This window comes from Nerophis ophidion, linkage group LG24 (genome assembly GCF_033978795.1).
Source record: "Nerophis ophidion isolate RoL-2023_Sa linkage group LG24, RoL_Noph_v1.0, whole genome shotgun sequence".
NCBI classification, from domain to species: Eukaryota; Metazoa; Chordata; class Actinopteri; order Syngnathiformes; family Syngnathidae; genus Nerophis; species Nerophis ophidion.
In genome coordinates this window covers 29,655,974-29,670,153 of record NC_084634.1, presented here as the reverse complement: position 1 = coordinate 29,670,153, position 14,180 = coordinate 29,655,974, and the positions used below count along the sequence as shown (strand labels likewise).

Below are 14,180 nucleotides of genomic sequence, written 5' to 3'. Positions count from 1 at the left end.
GCCCTGGGAGACGGGGGTGGTCTGTGGCAGAATTGAAATTCCAGTCATTTAGACAATAATTTCAATGTCATTTGGAGCTAATTTAAACTTAATATGGGCATAATGGCAGGGCCAATTTGGTGCCATTAGCGAGTGTAGGTGTGTGTGTGTGTGTGTGTGTGTGTGTGTGTGTGTGTGTGTGTGTGTGTGTGTGTGTGTGTGTGTGTGTGTGTGTGTGTGTGTGTGTGTGTGTAGCAGTGAGTAAAGGAATAAGGTTGGAAGACAGATGCGGATGTCAAATTGCTGCTGGTAGGTCGCAGAGGTGTTTGTTTGATGCGTTTATGCATTAGCTGCTAGTGCGTTAGCGCAGCCTGACACCAAACCGGTTGCCCCTTTGCCTCCAAACCATAATAACAAGTCCTGATGACTCACATGGACTTAAGACAATAAGATGGCTAGAACTTAACCTGATGGCTAGTGTGTCCCTGCACCAATGTAACCTCTGAGGTCGAACACAGTCTAATAGGTACAACTTACTACTGAATAAATTTTTTTACTTGGCACGATCTTGCTAGCATGCTACTAGTTAACATCTCATGTTAACTTTTAACATTTTAGCTAATTTTAAAGGTAAAGAAAAAAATGTATTGGATTTATTTTTTGCTGTTATTTTGCCAGCATGATATGGTTACCATTCTAGCTACCGTATTTCCTGGAATTGCCGCCAGGGCGCTAATTATTTTAAAACCTCTCCCGTCCAAAGGCAAAACCCAGTAACTCAATTTTGCTTCCCACCTCCATCTTTCTACTTTGACTTCTCCATTATTAATTGAACAAATTGCAAAAGATTCAGCAACACAGATGTCCAAAATAGTGTAATTACGTGATGAAAAGAGACGATTTTTAGCCGCAACTGGTGCTGTGCTAATATGTCCCCTCCAACCCGAGACGCCACGCGCACGCGTCATCATTCCGCGACGTTTTCAACAACAAACTCCGCGGGAAATTTAAAATTGTAATTTAGTTAACTAATTGGCATGTGTTGCAATGTTAATATTTCATAATTGATATATAAACTATCAGACTGCGTGGTCGGTAGTAGTGGGTTTCAGTAGGCCTTTAAAGTACCAATGATTGTCACACACACACTAGGTGTGGTGAAATTTGTCCTCTGCATTCGACCCATACCCTTGGTCACCCACTGAGAGGTGAGGGGAGCAGTGGGCAGCAGCGGGAATCATTTTTGTTTATTTAACCCCCAATTCCAACCCTTTGGTATGACTCGGCCGGGGTTTGAACTCACAACCTACCGATCTCAGGGCGGACACTCCAACCACTAGGCCACTGTGTAGGTATGCTAACTATAAAAGTCATTATTGTTTTAATTTACACTTATATGACATGTTTGGGGTCTCGTGTGTGTGTGTGTCTTTGGTTCCTTTTTGAATTCAAAATATCTGACCTTAAAGACTTTTGAGTGTAAAGTTTATATACTATTATTGATGTTAAGCGGGGGGAAAAAAACACGTTCACCATCTTGCTTCAATTTGAATCCAGGCAATGTTTTAAAATAAGTTGTACATAGACCACAATTGTGAAGACCTCCAGGCTACTTTACTGCAATTATTGAATTTCTCTAACAAAATGGCTCCATAGCCTAACCTGAGATAGTCCAATTGTGAATGCACAGTGACATGGAAGACATTTAAACGGCAACATCCATAATATGAAGATAAATATTTATATTTAATTTAATTACATTTTTACCATGTTGCATTATGCAGCTGCATGTTGTTGTGTGTTACCTGCAGTGCACAACATATATACACTTATCTATGTCATACTGTCATGCAGTCCGTACAAAACCCAAAACCAGTGAAGTTGGCACGATGTGTAATTCATAAATAAAAAGAGAATACAGTAAAAAAAATCATTTTTTACTTTTATTCAATTGAATAGGCCGGAAAGACAAGATATTTAATGTTCAAACTGAAAAACGTCATTTTTGCTTGCAAAAAATCATTAACTTAGAATTTTATGGCAGCAACACATTGTACAAAAGTTGGCACTGTGTTACATGGCCTTTCCTTTTAACAACACTTAGTAAAAATTTGGGAACTGAGGAGACCAATTTTTGAAGCTTTTCAGGTGGAATCCTTTCCCCTTCTTGCTCGATGTACAGCTTAAGTTGTTCATCAGTCAGGGGTCTCCAAAGTGATATTTTAGGCTTCATAATGCACCACAAATTTTCAATGGCAGACAGGTCTGGACTACAGGCAGGTCAGTCTAGTACTCGCTCTTTTACTCCAAAGCCATGCTATTGTAACATGTGCAGAATGTGACTTAGCATTGTCTTGCTAAAATAAGCAGGAGCGTCCATGAAAAAGACGTTTCTTGGATGGCAACATATGTTACTTTAAAAACTGTATGTACCTTTCAGCATTAATGGTTCCTTCACAGATGTGTAAGTTACCCATGGTTACCCTGGCTTTTGAACTTTGCGGATAGAACAGTCCGGATGGTCCTTTTCCTCTTTGGTCCGGAGGACACAACGTCCACAGTTTCCAAAAACAATTTGAAATGTGGACTCGTCAAACCACAGAATACTTTTTCACTTTTCATCAGTTCATCTTAGATGAGCTCGGTCCCTACGAAGCCGACGGCGTTTCAGGGTGTTTTTGATAAATGGCTTTCGCTTTGCATAGTAGAGTTTTAACTTGCACTTACAGATAGAGCGACCAACTGCAGTTACTGACCGTGGTTTTCTGAAGTTCTCCTGAGCCCATGTGGTGATATCCTTTACACACTGACGTTTCTTTTAAAACTTTTAATGATATTACGGACTGTAGATGGTGAAATCCCTAAATTCCTCGCAATAGCTGGTTGAGAAATGTTGTTCATAAATTGACAGTTTGCTCACGCATTTGTTCATAAAGTGGTGACCCTCACCACATCCTTGTTTGTGAATGACTGAACATTTCATGGAAGCTGCTTGTATACCCATTGACACCCACCTGTTCCCAATTAGCCCGTTCACCTGTGGGATGTTCCAAATAAGTGTTTGATGAGCATGCCTCAACTTTCTCAGACTTTCTTGCCACTTGTGCCAGCTTTTTTAAAATATGTTGCAGGCATCAAATTCTAAATGAGCTAATATTTACAAAAAATAACAAAGTTTACCAATTTGAACATTAAGTATCTTGTCTTTGCAGTCCATTTAATTAAATATAGGTTGAAAAGGATTTGCAAATCATTTGTTTTCTGTTTTTATTTACAATTTACCCAATGTGCCACCTTCACTGGTTTTGGGTTTTATATCATTAGTCCAGTGTTGCTTGATTGGATGATCAAAAATCTTACTTTTTTGCACCGAATAAGCCAAAAAGGTTTGGTTGTCTTTCTGTGACACATGCAAAGGGATTTCCTAGTCTTTCAACTCAACACAATAAATTATAAGTGTGTGTGTGTGTGTGTGTGTGTGTGTGTGTGTGTGTGTGTGTGTGTGTGTGTGTGTGTGTGTGTGTGTGTGTGTGTGTGTGTGCGTGTGTGCGTGCGTGTGCGCGCGAGCGAGCGAGCTCTGGTTGTGTCAGAGATTGATAGAGTCGAAAGTGTTCCTGTTTAATTTCTCTTTGATTTCCCCTGTCAGAAATGTAAATTCAGGCAATAAATCAGCCCCTGGCTCTATAGCAGGAAAGAACATTTCTACAACCTTTCATACACTTACACACACACTACACTGCATGTGTTTGAATCCCCTGATGTGCAATTGGTGTGTATTCTCAGCCTGCAGTGTGCGCTCGTAACAGGTGCTTTTTACCCCTGTGTGCTGTGCTTTTACACTTGATGTGTTCAATTGAGAGTCTCATGGAGACGTCCAAAAGGTTGTGATGCTGTTTTATACACAGTACATTCACAGCTTTACTTGATAAGTCAGACTTTTTGAGGAAAAAATAATCATGTTTGTACATTCTTTAAACAAATTCCTATTCTTGAATCGCCACATGTTCAATAGGAACACGTAGGTACAACATATACAATTGTTACATTGAATTTAGAGCCTTTTCTCTTTCTTTTTAGCACGTTTCAGAGTATCGGACTACATTTTTTAGGGCCACAATGAAAAGACCATTTAAATTAAAGCTGCAAACTGCGTTCAACAGACCCTCGGACCCCTGTGGAAGTTATGGTCGTCATAATTTTCCACTACAGGGAGGCGATATTGGTTTCGATATCAATGTCATGATCAGTTTCCGACCTTAAAGGGGAACTGCACTTTAAAAAAAAAAATTGCCTATTGTTTACAATCATGAGAGACAAGAACACATGTATTTTTTTGTAGCATTTTAAAAATAATAGAAAACACTTTGAAAATGCGGCTAAAGCTCTCTAAAACAACTTCAAAACCCTCCATCGTTTTGTATACACACTGGAAGTATATATGTATAGGTTCAAAACAATATTGAATATGTACAATATTTAACGTATTTTAGTCATTTAGTCATTTTAATCACAGACTTCCTCAGCGCATTGATTTCCGTTTCCATGGCAGTGCACTTCTGACGTTTGGCAACAAATGTGTGTTCGGATTTCCGGAAACAAAGGCAAGTGTGTTGTAATCATGGCAGACCTGGTAACAGACAACAAAGGCAACTATTTTCTGACAAATGAGGTTTCACGACCTAATCTTTTTGATGCTGAATATACTGCTTCTGGAAGCGAGCACGAAGGAAGAGCGAGACGTTGGAGCAGATAGAAGCCGAGAGAGTGAGGTGAAAGATACTTTGACGCTATTAATGTGAAATTTGAAGCTAAGCTATTTCGACATAAATGTAGCCCTTACCCCAATAAACTGGGAAAAATGTCCCCGGCCAGCTGGATCAGACAGACACCTTCCATCAAGTGATTTACTTTATTATTGATCATGATACGCATCACGTCATGCGTGTATAATGACAGAAAGCATATGCTGTATGGCTAGCTGTATGCAAACAAAACATAGAAATGTGGGCTAATACTTTACAGATAATGTAATATGATCGGTCATATTTTTCAGTTAGTACAGATTGGTTTCTTTTCATGCACATTGTGTTGTGCATTAAAAACACACGCGTTCCGTGTTGACGTAGAAGCCAGCTTACCTCTTGCTGTAACTAGCTTCTACGGCTAATGCCGAAACATGCCGATGTGTTAGTACGCTAGAAAAAGAGTTCCTCAGTGTTTGCTCTTACAATAACAACGTCGCTGGAGCTTTGCTATTAAACAGGTTACGTAACATAAATAAAATATTGTTGACGTTTTTTAAATGCATTTTTAAAGTGATTTAGAGGTAGAATTGATTGTTACTATATATATATATATATATTTACATATATATATAAAATGATACTAAAAAACAGAAAATAACATGACATTAAAAATAAATAGATAAAATAAGGAACCACAGACATTTCTTATTTTCATGACGGAGACCCTTTTATGTATCCAGGACCAAACGTGTAGGGAGCCCTAAAGGTTGAAAGAAATATTAATATTGTAATGGTTTTGAAAATGAAAAATATCAAAATGGCCCCCGCACGCTTTGATCTTTCAGTGTGCGGCCCTCAGTGTAAAATGTTTTGACACCCCTACCCTTCATCTACATGGGTTTTAAAATTGGGGTCTTCTACATGTGTATGGATGCCTTCTATGGGGGTCTCCAATGTTTTTTTCCAGGCAATGAACCCACAAAAGGATTGGGTTTTGGAGCAAGGACCCCTAGATCGGTGTTTTTCAACCTTTTTTAAGGCAATAAAAAAATTCGGAGGCACACCACCAGCAGAAAACTTTAAAAAATTTACTTTTTGTTAGCAAGAAAGGCTATCTACGTTGTTGCTATCCTTTTTTGTGTGGACATTGTTGATTGTCGCGTCACGTACGGATGTACTTTGTGGATGCCGTAAGTTTTTGCTGTCGTCCAGCATTCTGTCCCTGTTTACTTTGTAGCCAGTTTAGTGTTACTTTCGTTTTGCGTAGCCTTTTCCTTTCCCTCTCGTTCATTTTTTGTTTAAGCATTACATACCTTTTTTACCTGCACACTGCCTCCCGCTGTTGTCTGCATATCAGGATTGATTGATTGATTGATTGAGACTTTTAATAGTAGATTGCGCAGTTCAGTACATATTCCGTACAATTGACCACTAAATGGTAACACCTTAATAAGTTTGCACAGTTCAGTACATATTCCGTACAATTGACCACTAAATGGTAACACCTTAATAAGTTTGCACAGTTCAGTACATATTCCGTACAATTGACCACTAAATGGTAACACCTTAATAAGTTTTTCACGTTCACAACAAACCATCCTTGTCTCACCCGACACATTCTGACTTTTACAAAGCAATGCTGCCACCTCCAGGAAGACCTGACATGGAGTATTACGTGGTGACCCAGCCGAGCTTTACACGGCACAGACAATAAGCAACGGCACATTATTGGCAGATTATAATTATAGATTTGCAAAAAATATTTTTGGCATAAATTAGGTGAAGTTGCATAATTTCCCACGGCACACCAGACAAAATCTCACTGCACAGTGGTTGAAAAACAGTGCCCTAGATAACCAACAGTGTATATCAGGGACATCAAACATGCGGCCCGTGGGCCGGATCAGCCCTGTGAACAGGTGTAGTCCGGCCCATGAGATGAGTTTGCTAAATTTTGTAATTGTAATTGAGTTGCATATTTAAATCAAATAAACTGTTTTCCCAAATGTTTCCACTTGATTTCGCAATAGCAATTCTGCAAATACACCAAGCAAGAAACACACGATAAAGCGACTCCTCCCACTCGACCCAACGTAAAATGCTCGACCCAACGTAAAATGCTGCAAGAGACACTGCATGTTGAAAATTATTGTTTTCTGTGCAATGTTAAAAAAGAAAAATAACAGTGGAAATGTCAAAAAGGTAGTTGACACATACAAGCGTTTGTATTTATGCTTTATTTTGTTTTTGTTCATTTCTAGATGGGCTTTGACTCAAAGTTTAATTGTTTTGCCGGTACACTGAGATTAGGTCTAATTTCATTGGGTTCTTCATGGTGTTTTTGAAACAGCACATCATTTTTTTCCCTTAGAACTTTTAACTAAGTCAAGATAATTATTTGTGGTATGTACATTTTCAGAATGTACTTGAATCTACTTCTCTGCTAGCATGTCAGCAGACTGGGGTAGATCCTGCTGAAATCTTATGTATTGAATGAATACAGAATCGTTTTGAATCGGAAATATATAGTTTTTCAATCAAGAATCGCGTTGAATCGAAAAAATCGATATATAATCGAATCGCGACCCCAAGAATCGATATTGAATCGAATCGTGGGACACTCAAAGATTCGCAGCCCTACTTTTTTGTCACAACAATATAACCTTTTGCAATATGACTTTATTATCCTTGTCCCTTCTCAACTTGGCCTTTAACCTTCATCTCAGCCCACGAAAAGCCACATGACACATTTGTTTTTCTGTAAATGGTAACCGGTATCCACCTGGGTGCATGTGTCCGCAGCGTGTGACGACGAGTGCTCAGGCCTGTTGATCAGCGACATGGACCGCCTGTATCGCATCATCTCTGACGTCACCCTGACCACACCCCTGCCGCCACCTTACAGGATGCTGTACCGCTTTGAGAACATGACCGAAGAACTCAAGGTACGGACTGTCCGTGTAAAATCGGAACATGAGTGCATGCTTGTTTCCGTGCCAGACCTCTTGTTGTCTCTTATACCTCCTTTACGTTTGACTTGCTGCCCTACAGCACATGCTGTCGCCTCAGAAAGCTCCAGAGAGATTACTGCAGCTGGCTGACTCCAACCTGGGATCCCTGGTTGTGGAGATGGACCAACTACACAGCAGGGTACACACCATTTACTCTCGCTTTTGGTCTGACTTGACTGCTGCGTCTGTCTCCTGGACACCCCTATATCCTTCTTTCATCCTCCTTGTCTCCGTCCCTCCACTGCCTAATGGAGAAAATGTGCTTTGGCAGGCATTGAGGTGGTGGTTTAAGGCACTTACTCGCAGTGTGTGCAAGCCATTGTGAGATAAACAAGTGGAAGCACTTGCAAAACAAGGAAAACATAACTACAGCCTCCTTCCTGTTGATTGACATGCAATTAAACCAGCGAAACAAAAGCTCATTAATTTACAGCCACGAGCAAGTGGTTCAAACTTGTCACTTTCACCCTCTCAGCAACGTCGAGACTACATTACTGACCGTGGAAGAAAATGTATGCATCACAATAAATAGCAATATCCGTGCCAGACCTCAGTTTAACACACCTCTTAACCTTCCTCTTGTGTTAGCTTTCTGTTACCATCTCTTATGTTAACGGGTCGGTTTTGACCCATGTTTTAAATCAGCTGTAGAAGACACTAAAAACAATTATCTATCATCCAATTTGTTTCTCATCTCTTGGTTACCTCGTTAGGCTTCCTTATCCTTGAAAATATTGGTTTTAATATTTTTGGTTTGGGCCATTGGGCCTTTTTTTGTCAGTATACCCCTCGATTTTAATTTTTAAAAATGGTAAAACGAACCTCAAGAGAATCATATAAATAAAAAAAAAGGTTGTTGTGTTACCTAACTATTACTAAGGGGTATTATAACACATCTCTTAAATAAATGTGTTTTATTTATTTTTTCATTTTAAGAATTTTAACTATAGTAACATCTATGGTGTTACGGGTCAATTTTGACCCATATATATATACTTCAAGAAAAAGGCTAAAACGTATTTTTTTCAGCAACAGAAATCCAACATCAAACAAACAACAACCAACAACCAATCAAGCAAATGAAACCAAGAGAAATAGATTACCAGTTCCAAAACTAATAGTAAAACAAAATCAGAGTGGCAAAAAGTGAAACTTTTACTGTCCGTCTTTTGTTTGTTTTTGTACAGGATATCAAGGTAAAATGAGAATCCACTAAAGCTCACATGATTGGGAGAGGAGCTGGCTGTCAGTGTGTTCAGTTTTGGCTCTTATTGCTTTATCATCTTATTTTTATAACTGGGTCGAAACCGACCCTAACAACACCAAGGGCATAATTTCTACCAGAGCATTTTATAATTTAGTGAAAAAAATGTAAATGTTTTATTTTGTTGACAAAGAGGTTCCTGGCAAAGTCAAAAAGCTTTGATGCAAAAAAATAAATGTATGTGGTGTTTTTATGCATTTAAAAACTAAAACGGGTCGGTGCCGACCCTAACACAAGACGAAGGTTAAACTTTTTGAACTACCGTATTTCCTTAAATTGACACCAGGGCACTCATGCGCTTACCAAAGGCATGCGGTAAAAGTAAGCATGCGCTAAATATTTTAAAACCTCTTCTCACTCCGGTACTTACCAAAGGTATGCAGTAAAAATTTGAGTGTGATGTAAGCTTGGACCTTAAATCCTACTGAATAGCTCTTAGTCTTCTTCCCTTTGTGCGATTTCAAATGACCAGTATTGAAATCAGCCTCCTCCATTTTGAAAATGATGACAGGGGAAGTGTCACTCGTGACGTCACAAGTTTGACCAGGCGGTAATACTAAGTATACGCAAATTATTTTGAGAAGCGAGTTTGACCCGGCAGTAATTCAAGGCAGGCGCATACTATATGCCCTGTGGCAATTCAAAGAAATACGGTATTTTCATTTTGGCTGCAGCAAATCCATAAATTAACCATACCATTTTATAAGCCGCACGGTCCAAAGCGTAGGAAAAAAGTAGCCCGTAATAGTACAGAATGTGCTGTAATTTATTGGGATACATATTTTTCTACTTGGGCACCACCATGCTCTCATCCTAACAGTGAAAATAGTGTCATGTTAGCATTTTAGCTAATTGTATAGGTAAAAAACTAGGTAATGGATATTTTTACTTGGTGATATCCTGCTAGCATGTTAACAGTTATATAGGTATAAAATTAAAGGTCATTGATATTTTTCTACTTAGCCACTACTTGCCTCCATGGCTAGCACCAAGTAAAATTTTCCAGGACTTTTAGTTTTATACCACTGAGCTAAAATGCTAGCATGACACTATGTTCACTGTTAGTATCTTAGCTAATAGGTATAAAACTACCTGTGATGAGGTTGCGACTTTTCCAGGGTGTGCTCCGCCTTCCGCTTGATTGTAGCTGAGATAGGCACCAGCGCCGTCCGCGACACCAAAAGGAATAAGCGACAGAAAACTAAAAATCATAAATATTTTTACTTTGCGCCATCCTGCTGGCATCTTAACAGTTAACAGTCAAGCTGATTATATAAGTATGAAATTAAAAGTCATAGATATTTTTGTACTCAGGCATTGTCTTGCCCTCATGCTAACAGTGAACATAGTGTCATGTTAGCTAATGGGTATAAAACTAAAAGTCATAGATATTTTTACGTAGTGCTATTCTGCCAGCATATTATTAGTTAGCTGTTAAGCTCATTTCATACGTATAAAATTAAAAGTCATGGATATATTTTGACTTAGGCATTGTTTTGTCCTAATTATATTGGTATAAAAATAAAAGCCATTTATATTTTTATGAATATATATATATATATATATATATATATAGTGATTAACTATTTACATATACATACATACATATATATACATATAAAAGTATATATATATAGATATATATATATATACATATGTGTGTTTATGTGTATACATGTGTATATACTATATATATGTATATATATATACATATAAAAGTATATGTATGTATATATATATATATATATATATGTGTGTGTGTGTTTATGTGTATACATGTGTATATACTGTATATACTATTTATATAATAAATTTACACTCTGTTGTATACAGTGTATTAATAATTGTAGTCTCATTATTGAATTGTTTTCACTGTGACACTAATGGAACACTTTGTTTGGATGGTAATCAAGTCTACACTGTTATGCTTCCAAGCTGCACATTTATATGGCCTTTCATTATCATACCCATAAACAGTATGATGGATGACAGCGCATGATCCTGTTGAACATCAATAATTACCTACTTATTTTTCTGCACGGGTGGTTTGTATTTGTTTGGTTGGTCAACGGTTAATTTCCTGTGTGCTCCTTTTTGTGTTATTCAGTGCGTGAGGTCTATAATTCATGTATGTACAGTAGAGTAGAGGCAAGCGAGTGTGGATGCAGGCCATAAGTTAAAAATGTACACCAACTCAAATATTGATGCAGCTCTGTCGTTCAAAAGTCAATAACTCCTCACTTATTCAACGTGTTTGCTGTTTTTATTGGCACATATGTGCCGTGCGTAGGCCACTAAGGTGTCGGCTGACGGAGAACAAGTGGAAGACGATGCCGACAGAATTCAGAAGCGAGCCGAGGACCTGGAGAAGTTCATCAGGGACACGCTGCTGGGATCTCAAGGTAGCACACAAACATAAATCACTTTGCTTGTATTACAGTAACTGTGTATGTGTGTGTGCTCTGCTGTCTCCTTATTGGGTTATGTTATACACTTGTGGGTCACCTCATTAGGTACACCTGCAGCATCTAATGAGCTGTAAACAAGCTTCCCGTGTGGGCTTGAATCGTAACATGCATTTTTAGAGGTTGGTAAACTATGTATTACACAAACTGCTAGGGCTGTCAAAGTTAATGCATTAGCTCATGTGATTAATCACAAAACATTATCGTGTTGATCATGCAAATTAATTGGTTAATTTATTTTAAGCGCACATGCTCCTTGAGTTTAATGGTTATCTGAAAAGCGGAGCAGGCTGAAATTACGAATGGGTACCCTTACATATAACGGTACAAATTCCTGGTCCCTTGCATCCGGTAGTCAAAGGGGCCAATTTTCTGTATTTGTGTGTGTGTCAATGAATAAATGATTGTTTTTGTGTAAAACAAAAAACTTTTTTCTTTTTATTGCAACATTTAAAAATTTGCTGATTACGATAAGTGTCATCCAGTTGTTACATCTTGTTTTATTATTACATTTCTGAGTCTCAATTACAATAGTGAGTCCACATTAGACATCAGATGGCAATAGTGTATAGTTTATGGTGTGTTGGCTAGTCAGTTCAGTCATTGCTGTCCAGTCTTTTGTTGCGCCCTAAAAAGTGTTAATACTGTAAGTATTGTACTTATGACACACCAGCTGTTTGATTGTAACAGGCATCTTAGTTGTAGTTTTCATTAACACATTTAGAGTCGTTGAAAATGTCAAATGCAAAATCGCTAATGGTAATCAGTTGCATGTCCGTAGAAAAGCCAAGCATCAAGCTTGTGCATTTTTGAAAAAGTGGAGCCTTACTTATCATACTTACTTACTTATCTTATCTTATCTTATTGGGACGGCGTGGCGCAGTGGAAGAGTGGTCACTGGTTCAAATCCCACCTAGAACCAACCTCGTCACGTCCGTTGTGTCCTGAGCAAGACACTTCACCCTTGCTCCTGATGGGTGCAGGTTGGCGCCTTGCATGGCAGCTCCCTCCATCAGTGTGTGAATGTGTGTCTGAATGGGTAAATGTGGAAGTAGTGTCAAAGCGCTTTGAGTACCTTGAAGGTAGAAAAGCGCTATACAAGTACAACCCATTTCTCATTTATTTATTTATCTTACGTTGGAGCATTTTTTTTTCTTTTAACTGTTGACATTGGGAATTGGACCTTTACCTAGAGGTAGTCGTCAACCGGGAGTGACATCACACGCAACCCAGGTACCGTGACATGGCAGCGTAAAATAAGTGCCACAGACTGTGCCAACAAAGTACCGGACTCGGTACCCATCTCTAGTTGCAATACGGCGAGGGGTCTCAAACTTAATTTACATTAAAGAGCTGCTATAAGTACTGTAGAGTAATTTTTTTGCAAATAATCACATGCATTAACTCGTCAACTTTGAAATCCCGAAATGTGTGGTTTTTTTTGGAATGTAGTAATATTTTGTGGCTATAATTCCTACAAAAAAAGATAGATATTTTTTAAGTTAGGAGGCTCAATGTTTTTGCGCTAGTTTTGGAGTATTCACAAAATCTACATTTTATTATTTTTCTTTAAAAGTCAGTTACACTTCAAACACATGTCCATTTAAGTGTATCATTGTTTGCGCATGAAAGTTTTAAAATACAATGAGGCAGGGGTTCTTAACTTTTCTGACCTTTCCTGGGAACCACTCAAATATTAACACAGAATTAGTAATATTTCTCTTTATTTTATTCATATTTAATAATTGTACCTAACTTAGATCGGTAGGTCGTGAGTTCAAACCCCGGCTGAGTCATACCAAAGACTATAAAAAGGAGACCCATTACCTACCTGCTTGACACTCAGCGTCAAGGGTTGGAATTGGGGGTTAAATCACCAAAAATGATTCCCGGGCGCGGCTCCCGCCGCTGATCACTGCTCCCCTCACCTCGCAGGGGGTGATCAATGGTGATTGGTCAAATGCAGAGAATAATTTCGCCAAACCTAGAGTGTTTTTGACAATCATGGGTACTTTAACTTTAACCTAGTTTATAACCTTGTCAAATAATATGAAACCATTATGAAAGATTATTATGGATTTAACACATAAACTTTAGGCTTAAGTCCGGTTGATTGGAAAAATAACTACTTATCAAATATACTGCGTAAGATGGGACTAATAAATAACTGACAAAGAATACATTTACTGCCAATTATGTTGTGCAAAAAAGATCGATTTACTAATTAATGTTTCTTAAATAAATTGCCCATAAAATTTAAGTGCAAATGAAAAAATTTTTTTTACCACTTCCGTTATAATTGTTGCGCGTAAGTAGCTTCTCTGTTGACTTATGTGTGTTTGATATTGTCATTACTGCCACAAGTGGTGGAAAAGTGTATTCCAACTGAGTACTGCTTCGGCACCGCAGCTGAGAAACATATTTTTTGGCGGCCCTCTAGGTGGCGCTCGCAGGAACAATGGGTTAGGAAAACACTGCAGGAATGCAGCCATATTGAAAAAATGTTGTGCTTTTCAACTTCCAGTCCCTTTTTAATGCTGCCGTACCAAATTCCTCTTCTCTGCTGCTTTTAGAGAAAACTGCGCAGTAAAACTTGATCGGCGCTCCAATAACTGCTGCGATAAAAAATGTTAGCTTGTAAAGAAAGTGATGGAATTTTCCTCTGGTAGCACTCTGGCCCTTTGCCTGATCACCGCGTGATTACGGCTGTGGGTGA

General features: G+C 38.4%; 1 protein-coding gene across 6 annotated transcripts in view; it reads left to right on the top strand.

The window, feature by feature from the left end:
• lama2 (laminin, alpha 2) overlaps window positions 1-14,180 on the top strand; it is a 522,186-nt gene that overhangs the window by 377,885 nt on the left and 130,121 nt on the right. For all 6 annotated transcript variants that reach the window (XM_061886159.1, XM_061886158.1, XM_061886155.1 and 3 more), the window contains 3 exons: window positions 7,527-7,669; window positions 7,776-7,874; window positions 11,290-11,401. In XM_061886159.1, coding sequence (XP_061742143.1) covers window positions 7,527-7,669; window positions 7,776-7,874; window positions 11,290-11,401 — 354 coding nt within the window. The remainder of the gene's footprint in view (window positions 1-7,526; window positions 7,670-7,775; window positions 7,875-11,289; window positions 11,402-14,180) is intronic.